The 21331-nt window shown below is 42.3% G+C and overlaps 1 protein-coding gene across 2 annotated transcripts; it reads left to right on the top strand.

Annotated features, from left to right (window-relative positions):
* Positions 1 to 5542: 5542 nt before the first annotated feature.
* Positions 5543 to 18450, top strand: LOC121289353 (LIM domain transcription factor LMO4.2). 2 transcript variants are annotated; one of them, XM_041208718.1, is made up of 5 exons: positions 5543 to 5710; positions 7485 to 7774; positions 12825 to 12921; positions 13651 to 13806; positions 17667 to 18450. In XM_041208718.1, the coding sequence occupies exons 1-5, from the start codon at positions 5558 to 5560 to the stop codon at positions 17673 to 17675; spliced, it is 705 nt and encodes a 234-aa protein (XP_041064652.1). In that variant the 5' UTR covers positions 5543 to 5557; the 3' UTR covers positions 17676 to 18450. The 2 variants fall into 2 exon arrangements, with proteins under 2 accessions (XP_041064652.1, XP_041064653.1); XM_041208719.1 differs by having other exon boundaries at positions 5682 to 6360.
* The last annotated feature ends 2881 nt before the right edge of the window (positions 18451 to 21331 follow it).

Raw genomic sequence — 21331 nt, 5'->3', positions numbered from 1 at the left:
GTATCTTCGGAGTTTGCAGCACTTTGCAAAATAAATGGAGATACTTTAACCAAGTAATATGCAGCATATAACATGCTGTGAAGTATTCAACAGTACTCTTGCTTTAATAACTGCCAACATGCCTTTATCTTGGCCAATAGCTTTGAGTATCAGTTACATAGTTACCTTTATTGTAACAAGATGTTGTTTACAATTGTTTTCCGCTGATTCTCTCGACTTCACGGCAGTAGTTCGCAGACTAAATTAAAATGCGTGCACATCAGACATGTTATAGTCAGATCTTAATCGGAACCCGCTTTTATCCTTACCCCACAATCTAATGAACATCCAGGCGCATTTGACAGTGAGCGTCTGAAGCAATGATTAATTAGATTAAAACAATGGCGGGTACAGATGCCGCTGGGGTGGGAACACATTGTCCACTCCCTTGGGAACACGCCTAAGCCCTTTGATATTACCTGAAGACATAAACCCATTTAAAACCCACATCAGATTCGCATCCATCAGATTCGAACAGAATCGTGTCTTTCCATGTTCCTCACATGCAGTTAGGTGAACATCCGATCTCACCATTGTCAACTATCGTTGCAAACAACGAGGCTGACTGAGTTGTGAGCTGGGTTTTCATTTAAAAAAAAACACAATCAAATGTTTTTACGCTATTAAATAATGCATCATCCCTATGCTTATATGGTTTGTGATTTATTAACCATGAATTGTTTCGCTATTTTGTGATAAAAAAATATGCTTGCCTTATTTCATTGATGAGTTGCAGTCACGTACTTGCTAACCGTTGCGCTGTTCGACGGCAGTGCGAGATTTAGCTAAATATAACATTGTAGATTTTGAATGGACGAGGAGAAGAATCAATCATTTATAAAAGATTGCTAATGGGTACGTGCTATCAAGATTTACATTTTGAAATTGTTCAAATGATTGTTTATGCAGGTTCCTCCAAGACAGGCCTCAAACACTTACAATCTATAAAAAGAACTTTGACATGTCCTGTTACAATACTTGAGTGTGAGCTTGCCTGATTGTATAATTTATAATATCTCTCTGCATTGGCTAAAGTCAGCACCTTACAGTGCGCCTCGGCTGACTGCACCTTGCAGGGATTGTTTAACCGTTGGTTGAGGGCATCACTCAGCCGCACTACACCTGAAACGCCGCAGTACAGGTGAAGCAGGATACCTGCCCTTGAACAAGACGGGCGACCTTCCGAGCTGGGCCTCGGGTATTTCTGATCTCTGGAGTCTCGCCAGTATTTTCTTCCTGTGAAACAAGGGCAGGGCAGTGACAAATGGTTATCCGCAATAAGAGCCATTGTGATCACCTCTATTGCTTTTCTTCCTCCTGTCGATGTCAGATTGTTTTGTTAGTTACCAGGTCAGGAAGTAGGAAAATAACCGTTTGAGTTTTGTAATCTCACTTGCATTAAAACTGGTTGAGTTGTATATTCTCACTCGCATTAAAACTGGTTGAGTTGTATATTCTCACTCGCATTAAAACTGGTTGAGTTGTAAACTCTCACTTGCATTAAAAATGGTTGAGTTGTAAACTCTCACTTGCATTAAAACTGGTTGAGTTGTATACTCTCACTTGCATTAAAACTGATTGAGTTGTATACTCTCACTTGCATTAGAACTGATTGAGTTGTATACTCTCACTTGCATTAAAACTGGTTGAGTTGTATACTCTCACTTGCATTAAAACTGATTGAGTTGTATACTCTCACTTGCATTAAAACTGGGTCGTTTTACAGCTTCAATAAGATTGCAGTTTTAGGCCCAGGCATAATATGGCGAGAAATCCGTTGAGAGCCATGTGTGCTAACACCAAAACCTGGCTACTCAGTATCTTGAATGGTTCAAAGGTAATTTGTTTGGGACGTACCTCCGTGTAGGGGCCCAATTATAAAGAATGAGCGGGTGACCCATGGCATTTCTGGGTATCACGGATCATGGTTGTAGCGTTCAGTTGCTGAGATGGAGCTGTGGGCTACCCGGCCTCTCCCTTTAAACTCTTGCCTGGGAGGGAGAGAAGGAAGGTGATCTGCTGGTGGTGTGTTACAGTGCACTCAGGGAGGCCGACCTGCCGTGGCAACATGCATTTGGGCTGAGATGAGGAGAGGTTACTCCACTCCAAGGGCTGTGAATCGTTGGAATTCTCTACCCCTGAGGGTTGTGGATGCTCCATCATTGAAAACATTTAAGGCTGGGACAGACAGATTTTGGGTCTCTCGGGGGGATTAAGGGATATGAGGAGTCGTCAGGAAAATGGAGTTGAAGCTCTAGATTTAATCGTATTGAATGGTGGAGCAGGCTCCACTAGCCATATGGTCTCCTCCTATTTCTTGAGCTATGGGAGCGGAACCAAAGTGCTTTCCATCACATGGCTGACCAAGAATCTCTCCCACCCGTACCAACTGACATTGGTGGGTGTTGAAAGGATTTATAACTGCTCGAAAGGGTTAAAGAACGCGCCTTCCGTGGCTATTAAGTCCTGGGATAGGCCTCGAACCTACAGCGTCTGGCTCAGCGGCATGAGCGCTACCCATTGCACTATAGAACCTCTGGAAGGTAAGCCTGATAGGTAAAATTCCTAAGGTCTTAATTTCAGGCTGTAGGCCAAAAGAAGCATCGTTGGGTCTGGCAGGCAGCATTAAAAAAAGGAATGTACTCATGAGGATGCTGAGGAATGGAGTATTTTACATTTCATCCAGTTCACTGTCAGCGGAACGCACGAGTAGGTGCAAACTAGCCATATACCCGAGGGCGCATATAACCAGCAAGGAAATTAAATTCTTATCCCTTCACTCTTGGCTCGATTTAAACTCAAGAGGTGAAAAGCCAATCACGGTTTTATAACCAAAGATTGGCACTTTCAAGTGCGGCGTCAGCGGTGTAACAGATGCACACTCGATGCAAGACTTTCAGATAAAACAGTAGTAAAATCTATGCAGCACAAAAATCTATATGTGTAATCAATGGAAACTTTTAAATCTAAACAATAAAACTGGTAATAGAAAGTCAAACTTCGAATGAAGTAACAAATAGTACGAGGAAGGAAGGATACAGTGCGCACAACAATGGAGCAGTGGGTAGAGGGAAATTGTTCCGAGGTTAGTATCAGGTTATCGATAACATTATGTATCAGTATTAACTTTAATTGCTACTATAAACACTGCATTTTGATGTTTCTGATTTATTAATTGATATGTAACTCCTATCTTAATTCTAGAACCTAATAGAGCTCCTGTGATATTGCTCATGGTATGTCAGAGAATTAGCACAAATGTGACTTTGGAAATATGACAAAAAGTGTGACATTGTACGAATTGTGCACTATACACAAGACGTTCAAGTCATTGAATTTCATAATTGACATTACAGAGCTTCATTCACTGGGCTGCATCAATTCATTCACCTAGCTGTCACAGGTTACTTATGTCCTGTCCAATCATCAGCAGTTTCAGCGGCACCCATCCTGTCCTCGAGGTCACATTTTCCTCTCTCCTCTCCCAGGAGCTGTAAGGCTTCTACATTCTGTGATGTTTCCAGTTGTCCCAGTGCATCTTCGGCCAGTCTTCTAGGAAGTGAGTGGTAGAAGACTACTCAGCTGTGGAGGGCATCACAGCACAGCCAGACATCTCACCCGAAATCCACACCCCGCCCACCCATCCCCACCTCCCACCAGACTATTGTCCAGGATAAAAATCAAGAGCATGACTACTTTTCTGACCCTTCCCCTTTCTGGACCCAGGGCGCTTGGACTAATACCAACACCCACACTTGGCTGAGGTCAGGTAACTAAGCACAGATCAAGAATCAAACATAGGACCTAATCATCTATGTCGCTTATTCATCCAGCAGGTGGTGCTTTTAACCACCAAGCCATGGGGAAAGCCATGCTATAGTATGCTTCAAATTAGGAAGGGAATCAATCATGTGGGCAAAACTGAATAAAATGTACTTGTGTAAATCCCCAATGTGGGTGTGGATGTGCAGTTTTCTGCAATTTATTCTGCTCAGTGTTGACAAGTAGTCCTGTTGGAATATCTTGACTGTGAAACTGAAAAGATGGCAGGCAGTGACAAGGTAATATTGTAGCCACTGCTGTTTGCCTGTCCTCCTTGAAACTGGTGTGCATCCTGATTTAGAATCTCCAAACAACTCAATCCATATCCGGACCGTGACTCTCGGCAATTGGCAGGGTAAAGGGTCCGTCTTGTTTACACCAGTGTGAACTTGGAACAAGGGAAACAAATCAAATATTTTTGAGAGATCGGATCCCTCTTTTGCCTCGTGGTTCTTTAACTCACCCTTTCTGAAGGTTGGGGTACAGCTATACAAAGCTTGGCCTAAATAGCCAAATGGTTATGGTACTGGGTTTGTAACCTCAAGATCAAGAGTTCAAATCTCACAATGGCGAAACAATGTAACTTCATCTGAAACAAATGGAAACATGTTTGTGCTCGAAAGAGTTACAGCTACACAAAGGCTGACTGCCTACCCTTCAATCCATTGCCTAAAAGGTCATTCGTTATGCGGCAGGCCAGGTTCTGAGTGCAGTTGTCTATTTGGGCACATGGAGTTCAGAGCGCTGAATCCGAACGTGTCCATGTGCCCATACAGACTTAACTGAGTGAATTCCCTTGTCTGATTTCCTTTAGTCTAACCCAATGGAATGACACCGACCCTTTTACAACTACCACAGAGTGGGCATGGAACCTGGAAGCTTCCTAGTTAGCTTCCCCAATACCGTACGCATTTGAGCATTTTGAGGAGTTTCCGGACAATGATCCAAGCCTCGGCGAGGAAAATTAAAACCCAGAGAAAACAAGTCTCTAACAGCGTGTGACTTTAGCAAAGGTGGAACAGAGAAGAAAGATTCCAAATAACTGCTCGGTGGGCTTTCTTCTGTTTATTCAGGGGCCAATTTCACACAAAACAATCTGACTATTTGCCGAGTGTCACGGATCGCGCCAGATACAGTTTAACAAACCAACGGTAGCGATCAACTGGTCCAATGTAAATAATTCACCAAATGGCGTCACTCGGTTTTCATACATAGTTCGACTTAATTTCCTTGTTAGCGTTAATCACTTTCTATCAGTCACTGAACATCAGTGGCCAGCAGTCAGTGACAAATTCCGTTCCAATAAAGCCCTTCAGCCGTTGAGTACCCGGCTTCGTTTGCTAAATATACTCTCAGCTTTGCTGGTCCTCAACCCGGACATGTGTGTGTTTGCCCTCTCTGTGCATTCAACAATCTCTTAGCGTCCAACTCTCACCGATTTACAGGATATATTTGACCCGGAAAGCTTGTGTTAAGAGTGCCACGCAGTGTCAGGTGAATCAAACCCGTGACACCTGAAAGAAAGATGCGGTCAGTAAATAAATCGACATCCCGGATACATATGAAACTCATTTCGAATTGCGCGCTGTAGGCACAGGCCGGTTTTTTTTTTGCCTTTCCTCTCTTCCCCCGGGAAGAGAGGAAGGGGCAGTTGGCAGTTCCCCCGGTTTCACGGTCACACGGAACTGAGCTGGGGATGGTGTTTGCTGCTCTCGGCTGTCATGAGTTGTCGGGATTGGACGGCTCTGTTATTCCGCTTGAATTGGACGTGAGTGGTTGGTCGGTTTGCAGGCTGACGTCGCAGCTCCTGGGAGGTGTGTTGCTGGATTCGCCGCTGTCACCAACACATGTAGGTGCAGCAGGGGAAAGCAATCGGCCGCGGTGAAACGCTGTGTGTGCGTGAGAGAGAGAGAGAGAGAGAGGAGAGAGAGAGAAAAAGACTCGGCTCCCTCGCTCCCTCCCTCTCCCAAAACAAAAACACCTTTTTTTCCCAGCTTCAGTTTGGGGTTCCCGTTGCTTCTTCTCCACCCCCTTCCCCGATCGCTTCACGGAGACTTAACCCGGGAGAGGAGAGAGAGAGAGAGAGAGAGGGGGAAAGGCGCCGAGTAGGAGCAGCCGACCCGCATGTACAGAAGTTAGCAGCCGGACATATCACAGGAGGAACTTCGACATTTACCTTTCGCGACGTCAGTGAACGAATGAGAGAGAGAGAGAGAGAGCGAGCGAGCGAGATAGAGAGAGCACATAAAGAGCTTTAGTGCTATTCACAGCCAGCGACCGATTAAAAAGAACCTGTTAAAAGAAGGAGCGGTCTATAAGGGAGCTCGGCGCTGTGTAAAGCTGTTAAGGAGCCTGCGATTGGATTCTTTCAATTGCAATCGAATGCCAGACGTTTCTTTCAAGAGCATCGCAAATATCTGATAAGCTGTCGTTTTAAAAACACTCGACACACACACACACACACAAACACACAATTACCAGGCAAGCGGAGGGGAGGAGGTAAGGTTACAGCCGCGTGTGTGTTTTTAAAATTTGATTGTTAATATATATTTATATTTATGTATGTATGTATGTATGTGCAGTCCTGATTTCACTCGGGAGAGGAGAAGGGAGGGTTTTGATTTTTTTTTGCTGCAGATTGCACACTGTCTTGCTCTGACTGGAGGTGCCTGGCTTCGCCTTTCCCCTGCACGGCTGGCTTTCCTTGTCTCGGACGAGCTCTGCAATCGCAGCTCTCCCTGTAATTCATTCTTTCAAACGCAGTGAACTTAAAAAAAAAGCTTAAGGAAAAAAAATCTTTAAGAATAAAACAGCCCCCTCCCCTCTCGACTACAGAATGAAACTTGATGAAGGGCCTAGGGTTGTGGGGGAGGGAACTCTTTTTTTGGTGGGGTGAGGGGGCGGCGGTGGGTTGAGGGTGGGGGGGTTGGCGGTGGATGGCTGGCTATTTTTGTTACATTTTTCAATTCCTCCCCCCCCCCCAAAAAAAATATATATATCCTGGGCATTTGCACATTTTTTTTTTGGTGGTGAGGTGACAGAGATGTTTGTCTTCCAGTTTTCCCTCTCTCCTACTATCTTCGCGGCTTCTGCATAAACTCTGGCGTTGGCGTGTTTTTTTAAAAAAAAGAAATTATGGGAAACCTGAAGCGATTCGAACATCATCAGGCACATGTGCAGGGCAGCTAACCGCCCCCCCCCCCCTTTCTCCTCTCCCCTCCTCTTCCTCCTCTGCCTTCAATGGAGAAGCGCATTCATCTTGGAATGACACCGAAGGAGCCACAGCAGCATTCAGATTACTGATCAAGGACAGATTAGATCAGACTAAACATGGGCTTTGCGTAACAGGTTAACAAGGATCTTTAATTGGGATTTTTTTTTTGGCTTTTTAAGAAGGTACTAGGCCCGATCTCTGATCTTCCTTCCCCACCCCCCCCCCCCCTCTTCCCCGTCAGTAGAAAAAAATAATAATCCAGCAAATACAATCGTGTATGTTGTCTTTTTTTGGGGGGAAAAAAAAACAAAATCCAATCTCTTCTCCCACCCTCCCCTCCCCTCTCTCCTCTCCTCTCTGGCCGCTTGTTGTTTGTTTTATTTCTCTCATTTCCTCCCGCCCAATGTAGATTCAAGGCAGTGTTGCACGTTCTTTTTTTTTGGGGGGGGGTGAAACAAAAATGGTGAACAACGGGAACTCGCAGACGCCCACGGCCGGCGTGAACCGCGCGGGTTTGGCTTGGAAGATGTGCGCCGGCTGCGGGGGCAAGATCGCCGACCGCTTCCTCCTCTACGCCATGGACAGCTACTGGCACAGCCGGTGCCTCAAGTGCTCCTGCTGCCAAGCTCAGCTCGGCGAGATCGGCACCTCCTGCTACACCAAGAGCGGCATGATCCTGTGCAGGAACGACTACATCAGGTAAATAAACGAACCAGTCGCTTCTTTCTCCCCCCCCCTCCCAACTCGACCAACAGCTCCTGAGTGTTTGGGTTGTTTATGATTGGGGGGGGGGGTAGAGTTTTTTAAGCGGGGGGGGGGGGAGAGTTGGAATTCAGCAAATCTTCACATGTCTACCGAATCTCATTGACAATCCTTCAATTCTTGCCGAGAGACCGACACCTCCGCATAATATATCTTTTTTCTCTGATGTGAGGGATACACGACGCTTTTTTAAAAAAAAATCTTTTGAGATCTGTTGGGAGATATGCTGAGGTGTGTCTTCCCTAGAAGTGTTCAGTGCGGCTGCCACTCCTCCTTTATTTTTTTCTAAATTTTGCATCTACTTTGAAATAAGGATTGCCGATTTAAAATGTATTCTACCAAGAGCAAGGCAACATCTTATTAAATCGGGTCAATCAATCTTCAAAGCTGTCTGCCCCAGAATGGGAATTGATTGAAAGCTGTACTGAGGTATCAGAAAGGTAAACAGTATCGCTATGGGGGCATTCAATTGTTTCATTTCAGTTGTGACATTTGATTGTCTTTTAACATGTTTCAGCAAATAATTTGACGTCGGTTGGGAGATTTAACAGTCGGTAAATTAATAGTGCAGAGGCGTCGGTTTGTTTTGAAGTTTGATTTTTGCAAGTGTTTGAACTACAAGCCCCGTCACCCAACAATAATGCGCACACTTCTTCCATTTAGTGTGACTCAGACCTGGAAGGTCAAGGAAATTAAATGGGGTTAAAAATCCCATAAGGAAGGTATTGCATTTTTAATTTAAAATATGTATCCGTTAGATGTGGATTGTAGTTGGTAGGTGGAGATTCTGAACCAGTTGATGACTTTCCAAAAGCGTTTTTTTTTGGGGGGGGGGGTGGGGAAGCGGTGGATCTCATTACGTAGAAAACGCTGGAAGTGAGTGAGTTTGGGTATTTTACACAATACTCTAACCTTCTTCCTGCCACGTGACTCCCCCCCAATCATTTAAATGGAAGGGACTACAGAGGGGATCACATGTCAAAACTTTTTAAGGGATTAAACGTTTCATTTCTGTAAGTGTTTCTACAGGGGGAGAGGGAGATAGATAGATAGAAAGGTTAAGTTTTTTTTTAATAATGTTGAGCAAGTTTTCTGAGCTGAGTTAGAAGCCCCTGGAAACGCAGGACATATTACATTAAACTCCTGTCAGGTTTCCTGGCTGCTGTGAATTTTGGTAGCAATAAGCTTGACAGACACTGAATCGCAGGGCCGAGGAAAAGCTCGATAGGGAAATAATTGAAGTGAGATTCGATGGGATTCTTTGTGTGTGTCTGGGTGTTTATAAACTGCAGATTCTCAGTGCAGTTTTTCACACACAGTGAATGGTATGTCCTCGGCGGCTCTTTTAATAGATCACCGACTAATTAAGAGTTAGTCAGGATCTACACCTTTTTGGGTGTTTTTTTGGGGGGGAGGGGAGTGTGTTGTGGGGGTCCTGCTAATAAGCATGGGGTTCGTGGGAGAGAAACAACTAGCTCGACCCTGAAGCTTCAGATCTCCAGATAAGCGAGCTCACTGTGAATCGGCACAATTAAAAGCTTTAATTAGTGCCAGCTCTCTTTTTCTTTCCCCCTCCCTCCTCAGCCTGCCCCCCCCCCCCCCCCCTTTTAATTTTTTTTAAGAATCTAATGAGATATTACAAGAGGCTCGGTTTGAGAGCTGGTCAGCAGAAGAGACTGGCGTGTCGAAAATGAATAGAACCGCCAGCCAAGAGCTAACAAACAAAACATTTAATTAAGAAAATTGGCTTTTGAGAGTAGGATTATTACCAACTCGGGTGGCGCTTGTCTCTCTCTCTCCTTTAATTCCCAGGCACGGAAATTAAATGAAAGCTCTCTCTCTAGCTCCATTCTCCTCTCGTTCTGGACGTGCTAGGTAAACCTAATAGTTCGTTACTTAATATCACTTCCAACCCACTCCACCACAATGACAGCAGACGAGCCACAGTAACTATTAGCGAGCAGAGAGAGAGAAAAAAACTCTTAGTATTTCAAAAATTAATTAAATCGCATTCAATTTAAGGGGGCGTTTATCTTGATTTGTCATAACAGAATTAATTCAGGGTCTTTAATTCACTTGGGGCCATTTCTGTTACTCTGAATTAACCAAGCGTGATTTTGTTTTTTTCCAACCATCCCCTTCCACACAAAGCCCCCTCCCCAAAAAAATAAATCATGTCTATATTTTTGCTGTTCTTTTTATTCTTATTCTCAGCCTTTTGTCTCTCTTCCCCCCCCAAGCTGGAGCCCTTTTTGCAATTATGCAAAAGCACCACTTTATGTATCAATATATTCGGCTGTTATTAAAACGCTTGAAGAGTTCCATCTCATTTGGGGCTGCAGTTTGATGTTGTGATTGATTGAGTTGCCGAATTGTTGAAATATTAACGACCTCTTTGACTCGGCGTCCTAAAGAAAATTGAAACCAATTTTCTGTCGTCACAGTCTGAGGGGAAAGAAAAATTAAACCCCCTCTGCTTTAATTAGTCGGCGCTGGGGGTAGGTCTCCCCCTGTGAAGAGTTTTTAAACAGAAAAATGGGATCATTAAAGTCCCAAGTCAGACTGATAGAGACTTAATTGAGCACCTCGGGTTCTTGAAGCTCCATCAAAGAGCAGTCAGTGAACTTGAGGAATCCCCTGTTTCGGGCTATTTACATTCGAGTCACGGAGCGCCAAAAGTGAAAAGTTGAGGATAGTGTTACACATTTGGCCATGAGCAGTCTTCACAAGCTAACCCGCTTCCCATCTGTCGAGATCTGAGGCCTTCTTAGTAATTACCGAAAAAAAACCCGGCAAACATCCTCTCAAATCCAGTGGGTAATCTTAGATCGAAACTGGTCCCTGGTTTTGGAAATATTATGGATGTAAGGGATACATCTGGATTATTTTTTTTAAAAAAACCTCGAATCATGAGTGGAAGTTAATTCCAGATAATGGCCCCATTTTAAAATATTTGGGCCTTTGACTGGAATTTCTTTTGTAAAATCAAATGGAAAGGCAATCTCTCTTCATCCCCACTCTCTTTCTCCATAACAATCCCATTGTTGTCTCCACTGTTGGTCTTAATGAGGGAAGGGAGCCTTTTAAGTGTTCTTTAACGGTATTCAGACACAGTATCTCGACATCAAATACAAGGTGTCTCTGATGTGTGTAGAGCAGACGACAGGAAAAACACAAGCAGCTCCTAGTCCCACCTATTTTTTTCTAATACTCTGCCATCCATTCCCATGGGGTGACTCCCATAAATTAGTGCTTTGCTGGGTCATCGTACAAACTACCCGGTGACCTTGCCGTGCATTTCTGCCAGGTTTTGACGATAATCATTTTTTTCTCCCTCCATGCAGATTTTCAGGGAAAAAAATATCGCCACCAGCAAGCCCTGTTTTTTTTTTCCTGTATCTGTGGAATATGTCCCGCACTCCAATATTGTTGAGGAGTATAACCTCACGCAGGGAGCCTCGGCCGCAACATAAGCCCATTATAATTCAGCAACTAAACGTGTCGATGTGTCGTGTATCTAAACTAATTAGTTTTGAGATGGAGTTTTGATTGAACTCCTTCAATCGATGCCGGTGCAAAATTTGTTTCTGGCGCTCCCTGTTAAAGACTATCTCAAGCGGGCCAGCTTTGCTGCACAGTGTGTCGCCCTGTCGATAGTTTTAATAACAACTTGGAGACTATTCTCAATAACGTGGCGACAGCGAATTAGTCCATTCGACGTGACAAAGGTGCCTCTTTGCCAACCCTGAAGCACCAATTGTCCAAATAATGGTGCCTTCGGACAAATACATCTGACAAAAAAAGGGGGGTAGTGTAAATGGAGAATTATCATTTTTATTTAATTTATTTATTTTCTTGCTCTGACCTCTCCCTTGGCTCGCCCACCAGATGCTTTGGTCTGGTTTCATTACATCCCAACCCACCTAGAATGCTGCACAGAGCAAGGGTGATGACAAATGGCAGCAGATCCCAGTAAATTACTTTTCTGGTCAAATCGAAATTTCATTCTGGTTGTTAGGGAACGTGGAAGCAGAGGCAGATGAAGTCATCCTGAGTTGGGCGAGACTTTTCCCATCAGCAGATAAGGAAGTCTGAACATGCGTTTCATTATACAGCAGAAGTGCCTGGGATTGAGAGAGAGAGAGAGAGAAATCTAGACTCTTGACATTGTGCCTGAGAAAGTTAACCCTTGCTCATTAGCTGTCCACATATGAACAGATGCGCTTACCATGGACAACTGTTGGTGTTTAGGAAATGGAAGATGATTTAAGACTACAGGGCTCTCTCAGGCATGGGGGGTGGGGGTGTGGGGGTGGGGGTAAAGGCATCAGCTGGAATAATGTCCCATAGAAGCACTTTTGGATCAAATCAGACATTTTGGCTATTTCCTGTTACAGAAATGTTAATTTTTAGATTGGCTAACCAGATTGATGAACAATACTTTGGGGAGGGTCGAGGGCAACTACTTGCTAAATGTCTCAATCCCGCCCCAGGCAGATGGTTTGGTTATAACACCATGTCGATGACAAGACACGGTGACTACATTTCCCTCAAAGCATTTTTTAGTGCTGGCCTTCAAACCAGTACGGCTCCTTCCGTAGGAGACTTCACTGCTCTTTACTGAAACCTCTGCAGAGATCGACTCTTCAATATTTCCGTTTAGTAGGGGGTTAAAGGGCTGGTGCCATTTGATATTAACTCATCATTCTGACTCCAGTATAAACAATCGCACTTTTAAAATGTGCAAGTATTTTTTTTTGGGAGGGGGGAAGGTGTTAAAAGGTGGTTAAACATGTAATGGAATTGTAAGGTCTTTAAAATGTCCAATTCTATACCGAAAGTCATTTTACAAAGTATTGGGAAGTTTTCTCTTTTTTCCCAGTGAACTCCTACTTTCTCCTGTAAATCAATAACAATTGAAAAATTCCCAGAAACCATTGGATAATGAGTGTAACGTGTAATTCTTTGTGATGCATTTTGTCTTTAGATTGTTTGGAAACAGTGGGGCGTGCAGTGCGTGCGGACAATCTATTCCAGCCAGTGAGTTGGTCATGAGGGCACAAGGCAACGTCTATCACCTCAAGGTAATGGCATCCGTCAGTCATTGGAGGAATTTCTGAACTGTAATTATGATGGCAACTGTCTTATCCCTGAGTCAATGTAGAACACTGCCACTGTGATCTTCACTGATTGGAAAATTATCATTCCTCCCCCACTGCTGCCCACCCTTATTATGCATTGAGCTCTTGTATAGGAAGTTGGTCATTTTAAGCACCTTCACTTGAGTTAACTAATGTAATGTGAAGGTGTGATATGTAGAATTATTTACAATGCATGAACAGGCCATTCAGCCCAACAGGCATTTATATTCTATATGAATCTCCTCCCACTCTATTTTATCTCACCCTTTCAGCATAACATTCTATTCTTTCCTTCCCATTGTATTTATTTAGCTGCTTTTTAAGCTGTTCACCTCAACTATTCCTCATGGTAGCAAATTCCACATTCTTGTTACACTCTTTGAGCAAAGGAGTTTTTCCTGAATTCCTTAATAGGTTTATTATTACTTTCCCCCAGTTTATGGACTCCCCATAATTGGAAGCGGCTCTAAATCTACCTTTTAAAAACCCACACTAATTTTAAAAGATCTGTAGTAGGTAACTCCTTAGCCTTCTCTTTTTTGAGAGACGAAAACCTCAGCCCCGGATTTGCATTGTGTTTCTGAAGGACAAGTTTACTTTAACGCTGGCATTTGGTAACTGAAAATGACACTTTTTTTCTCCCCCCCCACCCCCCCCCACCACTCCCCACAGTGCTTTACCTGTGCCACTTGCCGGAATCGTCTTGTCCCTGGAGACAGGTTTCATTATATCAATGGCAGTTTATTCTGTGAACATGACAGACCCACGTCCCTTATCAATGGACATTTGAATCCACTTCAGAGCAATCCTCTACTATCTGACCAGAAGGTAAGCATTGGTCCTTTCCAACTCCTGACCCCTCTTTCCACCTGTACTCAGAAGGCCAGGGCGGGGGTGGAAGGAGGAAGGAGGTGGGGTTGTGGGGGTGCAGGTGGGTGGTCATCTGTCGTACTGCTTTGAATATCTTTTATAGGCTTTGTGCAGAACAACTCATTAGGGTCTCAATCACAAAGTCTAACATGTTATTTAATATTACATATTAAGATAGTCACATGTAACATTTCAAACCCAGCACTAAATAGAATGCAGTTTGCTACTTTTAATTATAACGACCAGGTTGTCGAAGTAGAGACATCCACTTTGATGTTACGCTATGTGGTCTGACTTCTCTGTGACATTGACATGATGTTGTGGGATGCTTCAGCAAGGTCATTCCATGTGTACTAGCTTGCTGCCTTGTGTTTTGTTGTAGCTGAGCTTTTGATTTAAAGGACAGTATCTAGGTTGGCACAGGCTTCTGTATGCACGCTCCTCCCCCAAATAATAAATATTAAAAATCAGCTTTATTGGGAAAGATAGAAACTCAAACTGTTTCGCCCTACTCGTGGGTGGATCTCATTGACATATGTTTGAACCTGACACAGTAAATGTTTAGTGTAAATGCTTCCAAGCTTTTAACACTTCATTGCCCATTACTTTGTTTACTTACAAAAAAACACTCTGGCTATTTTATATTCTGAGAGAAGGAAGAACAGTTTAGCCAGAAATGAGAACTATTGGGAGATGATATGGGGTTGGGATTGAGGTGTGGTGTGTTTGACGTGTCGTGGGTGGTGGTGGTGGGCACTGTGATGTGTAGTGGGGGAAGGAGGGTTGAGATTTGGTGGTGGGGGGCGGGGTGGGGGGTGAGGTGAGGTGCAGTGCAGTATTGCTGCTAGTAGTCATACTTACCTGGTGGATTCAGCCTCTTCTGCGACTCCAACACTAGCCTCCAGTTGGAAGTACTTGTTCCAGAATCAACAAAATGTAAAAGTGCTGTTCCATGTTGTTCCTTATTGACCTGCATTTCTTTCATGATCTGAATAACGAACTAGATAGACTAAAATTTAATTAAATATTGCAAATGTTTCATATTTTCCACAGTGACTTGTTTTTCATTATGGAGAGGAATATCATTTACTTGAGGTTTAGCAGTCTTGATTTAGAGCAAGTAATGGTGTACATTATGTAATCTATTCTGCAGCAATCTTTTCTCCTCTTTCAGACACTGTGACTGGCCTTGCACCCAGTGTCCTTTTATCTACCAGTTTGCAGGATTGACTTTTTACCCTTGTGTCCTTTGTATCAGTCTGTAGAAATACCCCTTTACCCAGTGCCTTTTTACCCAGTCTTCACTACCCCGTGTGCCAGCTCTCAATTTAGTCTCTTGACATCTTCTAGTTCACATAGCTATTGGATAAATGATTTGAGTGGAAAAACTGTGCAACAAAATTAAAGCTTTTATGGGTTTGTGTGCAAATTGGCTTGGATGCTATACTAAGGCCAAAAAAATACTCCCCATTGGATTATATGTACCCAGAAGGTTCTGTGTCCAGCACATTGACTTTCAGCAGACTAGACTTTTGTGGAGCTCCTGGGTGAAGTATTTGATCTAGCTACTTGTGCCAGGCAAGCCAAGGATGGTTTAAAGCCAATTTGACTTTGGAATGAGTATGCTGGTCACTTAGTAACTCTGTGTCCATATAAATAGATAAATAGGGCAGCACACTAGCTAATGTGACTTGACTAGTTACATCTGTCTCCAGTTTTAGGCATGTTTTCAAATGTTTTTTCTTCCCACCCCGTGTAGATATGTGGCTATGTGTATACTTAAACAGGAGATATAATGGAATATTTTAGTGTATATGAGAAACCATGGCATCTTAAATCTTGGCCTATTCAAAAGAGCGTGAGCCGAGTTTAAAGGTTTAAGTTGTTATGTGTTCAGCAAGGAAAGTAAGTAGCTAAAGGCTAGTGTGTGGTGAGGTTCATTCCCTCCTTGTAAAGCACCAAATGGAGATGCTTACACTGTTCCACCCCTCTGCATAATGTGTTTCTCTTTCACACTGTGCGTTCTACATAAATAAATGCTGTGGGAATCTGACAGGAACAGGATGTAGACAGAAGGTTGCCCCTTAATCAATGACCATGTCCCAGGAAAGAATTAATGCTCTTTTAGCCGATTGAGGCATTGGGACCTGTTTGAGATCTAGTGCGACACTGGCCTGGATTTGTTTGGGATCTGGTTAGGTCCTTGCCTGATCCACTATGGTCCTGCTTTCTGCACTGCCACCAGTCTTTCAAATGGCCTGGTCTCTCTCTCCTGCAGACATCCTGCAGACATGTGGAAGTGTGCACTCGTTGTGCAAGTGGCCAGTGAGATTCAGCAATGCCAGAAGGGTCAATTGTGTGGAATTTTAACAAGTGTTAAACAGATGTGCTTTTTCTTCGAAACAGCAGAGTAATGTCAACAATTCTGCACCAAATTCAGCCTTGCCTTTTTAATGCACTTTTCCCCCATCATCCAGTTTTAACCTTTTTTATACTATGGGAAGTTTAAGAAAAATAGCAGTTACCCCCAGTTAGGCAGTTCCCAACCCCAACCCCCCACTTCTTTGTTAATGAATAAGACACTACTTGCTGTGGTAGACAAAGGATTGCCAAGGACAGAAACAGTGCCTGATAAGTTTTTTTAAAAAATAAAATGCGAAACATTTCCATTAAAACAGCATAATTGGTGTTGTCTCTGTCGATAGGGGCCGACATTTGATGTTCATTTATTAAATAGGCGCTAGGCTGCTCCCTAATCTCTTTGTTCAAGACAGACAAATTACCTTTCTCACACTGTGGTCAAACTCAGGGGAATTAAAGCTCAATGCCTCAGCTAGTTTAATTAGCCTGCAAGTGGGGGGTTGCAAATTACTAATGTACCTCAGGCTTTTAGTGGCTTGATGAGAGGGTAAAAAAGAAATGCACTAAACTGATAAAAGTTTTAGCTGGTGGGAAGTCAAGAAAATGGAACTTTTAAAAAAAATTAATTGAATTGTTAACTCATTGGATGCATCGACTCCTGTATTATATGGAAAGCAAGTATTTCTCCTAACAATTGCAGCACTGTTTGTCTAACCATTTCAGTATTTCACTCAGAAAAAACTTTGTGGCGAGAAATTGTTTGTTGTTGAAATGGTGCAACATGGTTACAATATCTGTGCCTTTTATCTCCGCCCCATTGTAAATGATTGCAGACTGTGGTTTCAATAATGGTGTGCAGTGTTTTAAATCCAGTCAGTATCTAGTTCCTTTCTTTTTACTTGGAAAATCAGAGTAAAGCTTCCATTTTGTAGTTTTCTTCATCCATTTGGTAGATATCTTTAGCCAATGTTTTTTTTTAGGAAAAAAAAGTCAAATCCATCCATTTTATTTAACATACATCAGCTGATTTAGCATTGAACGATTTGAGTAATGTAAAATCTAAATACGTTTAGTCTGAAGCTGACAGCTGCCCTGAATAAATGTTATGAGCCTGAATGTTATGTTCTGGCTGTAACTCCAAAAATCTAGTTGAAAGCTGGATTAATGTAATGGAGATGTTTATTTCGATATATAGCACATCTCTGCTGTACTGTTTTTGAGTGAAACGAGCCTTTCTAGTTCAAGCAGAGCGCTCCGGAAGATTTTTTAAAAATCAGTGACATGAAAAGCAAAAAAAAAATTAGAAGCACACAACGTGTTAATGGGAAAGATATATATTTCATCCGAATTCTACTTAAATAGAATGGGGTGAGTGGGCGGCGGTGGGGAGAGGGGTTTGATTATGACGCACTTCTCTCCGTGGCCTGACCTGACCTTATCACCATTTTCATCTGCAGGTTTGCTGAGATGGTTTAGAGCAGTGCAGAAAGCGTGCCTTCATCTTTTCGATCTGGCTCATCACAGGTGGACCCCACTTTGTTCCAGTAGACAGTCATGTTTTTTGGCTGGTTTCAATGCCAGGTACACGACGACATTGCACACTTATATACCCTTGCTAGTTTGCTCTCACCAAGCTGTTCTTGCATTAAAAGTGACTTGAGGACAACGGATTATGGACTCCGTAAACCCGGGCTAATGAGACTGCTCAGAAAAGGGGTGGGGAGACAAAAATACAAATGGCCCATTGGAGGACATCTGGAATAATGACAAATTAAAGTAATTACTGGAGGTTTTGAAACGTGCTTTGTACCTACATTAATAATTAGCAAGGCACCAGCCTCGGGTTTCCCCCTCCCCCAAACACCCCCCACTCGTATTCTATTTTTCTTTACAACATCCTTGCAAAAAAATTGTGTTGGCTCTTTGTATTTCTAAGTGTTGTAAGGACAATGTGTTTATTGCTATTATTATTAATAAAGAGGCGGCAATGGGAGAAAAATCCAGTGATTTTGTGGTAGTTCTCTATCATATAAACACTTTTAGTGGTTCTCTGTACAATAACATGTATGTATGTATGCATGTATGTGATTTGTCAAATGTTGCTTCTTCCCCAGCAGAAACATCCCAGCTTTCTAGTATCTACTGTAGGACTTTAAGAATGGAAATTTTATTTGTGATATTTTCAAAAAAAAACATTTGCTCTAGTATGGTGTATTTAAATAATAAAAAGCTTGAACTGGGGAAAGATGAGTTGTGTGTGTTCTTAAATAGACTTAAATAAGCACCACAAACTCCAGTTCCATTTCCAGTAAATCTGGTAGAAATAGGTTTGTTTTAATGCCAACTTTTAATGTGTTCTGTCTATTTAGCATTGGCTACAACGGGGGGAAAAAAAGCTTTATGTACTTTAGATTATAGACCTATTACGTTACAAATGTCATTCATGCTCAGATAATCCATATGCATGCAGTAAAGAAGCGTCTTTGATCTGCTTATAGTGGTGGGGGAGGAGAGGGGTGTATGGGTGAGTGGTAATGTATCTGAAAACCTTAAATCTAAACTAGAGAATCGTAAATCACTGGTTTCAGACATGTTTGTAAGTATTTAGCACCAGAGGTTTTTGGTAGCAATGGGATTAATGAACTTTCATTGGAAAGAGCTAGAAGTTGGGGAAAACTGTGTCACTTTTTTGTGCTGCGCACGGAGAAGCTGCTCAGACCTGCTTTCTGTCATTGAAATGCATGTCCTGATATGTTAATGCAAGGTTTTAACCCAGAACAAACAAGGGAAGGAGCACAACATTCTATAAATCAGGACGGCACTGAGTCCCAGTTTAAAAAGCCATTAAATGAGGTCAGGAATTGACAGAAATGACATTTTTTTGTCTCTGGTTGCATTTCATCTTAAGTGATAGTTGCACTGCATCAATAAGGGATAGCTCATGACATTTATCATGGGGCACTGTTTAAAAAGGCAGCATTTGCCTTTTGCTTTTGGAAGCTTTTCACACATACTCCCACAGTCTCTCTTTTATTTTCTTAAAAAGCACCTGGTTATCCTTTTTGAAATTATGCAACTGGATCATGCTGATTTTTATTTTCAAAGTTTTAAAATCTGTTACAAGCTAAATGTGATGATGGATTCTGAGGTTGGGCTTACACAAAAGCTGAAAATTCTTGATTTATCTAGATTTCCAAGAAGTGTTGAGGGACACGATATTACTGATGGCAAAAGTTGGGTCCCAAAGTCACTAAGATTTTTCAGCATAAATGGCATTTGATCAATGTACAGTACATTACAGTTGGTCCTTTTAAAAGTGCATTTTACAAAGGATTGGTGCAATCTGGAGCTGGTGATTTTTGTGGGTGTGCAGGAGAAGGAAAATAGAATAAGGGTTTTAACAACTGGTAATAGCTTTGACCAAAATAAAAAGGTTCTGTATTTTCAGTGGTTTGATAGCTTATGGTGTAAAGAATCATGTAAGGAATTGCAATCTGAGTAAATCCTTCAGCTGATTTGGTTCTACTCGCTGGAATTTGCTCCCTGAAACCTTTCAAAACCTGTTTCTTTAGTTACTACTACTTCTAACCATTGGTTCAGTTTCCATTCTGAAGTGCCTTAGGGCATTTACTACATTAGAGGTGCTGCCTTTGTTATTATTCTCTCTCTTTTTAAGACTCTCTTTAAAACCTATATCTTCGACCAAGCATTTGGTCACCTGTCCTAATATCTCCTGAATGTAGCTTGCATCCAAATTTTGGTTTTACTACATTAAAGGTGTTATATAAATGTAATTGTTATTCATACCGATGCCCCCCTCCCCCTGCCCCCCCAAACTTAATATAATGTGTTTTTATTTTTTTTTTAAATGCTTTTATTTTTCTGACAAGTTGAGCGGTTGCATAGTGGTTATGTTACTGGGTTAGTAATCCTGAGGCCTGGACTAATGATTCAGAGATCTGAGTTCAAATCCCACCATGGTAGCTGGGGGAATCTAAACGCAGTTAAATATAATAGTATCAATAATGGGGACAATGTGACCACTGAATTGTCATTTAAAAAAAAAACCCATTCGTTTCACTAGTATTCTTGAGGAAAGGAAAACTGCTGCCCTTGCCCTCTGACATATATCTGATTCCAGACCCACAGCAATGTGGTTGACTGCCCTCTGAAATGACCTGACAGGCCACTCATTGTCAAGAAGGTAGCTCACCACTACCTACTGGAGGGCAGTTAGTGATGGGCAATAAATGCCCACATACTGTGAAAAAGTGAATTTCCATATGGTCTTTTCCAATGTCGCTATATGACTGGTGACCGAGGTGCTGGGTTGCTCTCCCTTTCTCTCATTTTTGAATATACAGTATTGGACAAGTGATTTTTTTTCAGGTTCTTGACCTCTGGATCTAGAGAGGGATACAAGTGGTGACGGAGCTGAGACTGATGTCAGCCAAATTGACATGGACACTCTGGGGCTCCCCCATTAAACTGGAAATAAATCTCAATAGCCAGTTAGGCTTTATAAAATAGGGACTTAATTCAAAATAAAGCCTTACCGATTAATTCCTATATTTAACCTCTCCATTCAAAGCAATTTACTGCCATGGGGAAAAATAAGTAATGATGGAAAGGCTAGGAACTGAAAGCAATTATAACTCTGGGAGTACAGAGGATACCCATTGTATCTTTAAGAAGAGGAATTGACTTTGTATTAAAGGTGTTCAGGTGATGATGGTGTATCATGTAATACATCAGAGAAGCAGATGACATGTTTCTTTAATGGAGGAGCTGACCGCCTGTAACACATCTGTTCAGCAACCCCTAAAATGACCCTCTGGAAAGTGACTAATCCAGACTTTCTGAAATGTAGCCCTGTTACAAGGCAGCCTGTAAAATCCTAATATAAACATCAATGGAGCTTGATTTTATAGATCCCTTGTTTGAGAAACCAACTCGTCTTTCTAAAAGCTTTGTTAATTCTTGGAGCTAAACTTTAGATGAGCTGTCTGGTACAGACAATAATGAGTATAATTTTAACAGCCAGTTGATACATAACATTTTCCATATGAACCCAAACACCTCCATAAGTTCTATGCAGTGCTTTGTTGGCCTACATAATTCT

The sequence above is a fragment of the Carcharodon carcharias genome, chromosome 16, assembly GCF_017639515.1.
Source record: "Carcharodon carcharias isolate sCarCar2 chromosome 16, sCarCar2.pri, whole genome shotgun sequence".
NCBI lineage: Eukaryota > Metazoa > Chordata > Chondrichthyes > Lamniformes > Lamnidae > Carcharodon > Carcharodon carcharias.
The sequence above is the reverse complement of the archived record's forward strand: the minus strand, read 5'-3'. Positions and strand labels throughout refer to the sequence as shown.

Bases quoted from the DNA above. Each gene is read 5' to 3' on its own strand.
- LOC121289353 (XM_041208718.1), top strand. From the start codon at position 5,558: ATGGTGTTTGCTGCTCTCGGCTGTCATGAGTTGTCGGGATTGGACGGC. The intron at 5,711-7,484 runs GTAGGTGCAGCA...CGCCCAATGTAG, and splicing joins CGCCGCTGTCACCAACACAT to ATTCAAGGCAGTGTTGCACG. The intron at 7,775-12,824 runs GTAAATAAACGA...TTTTGTCTTTAG, and splicing joins TGCAGGAACGACTACATCAG to ATTGTTTGGAAACAGTGGGG.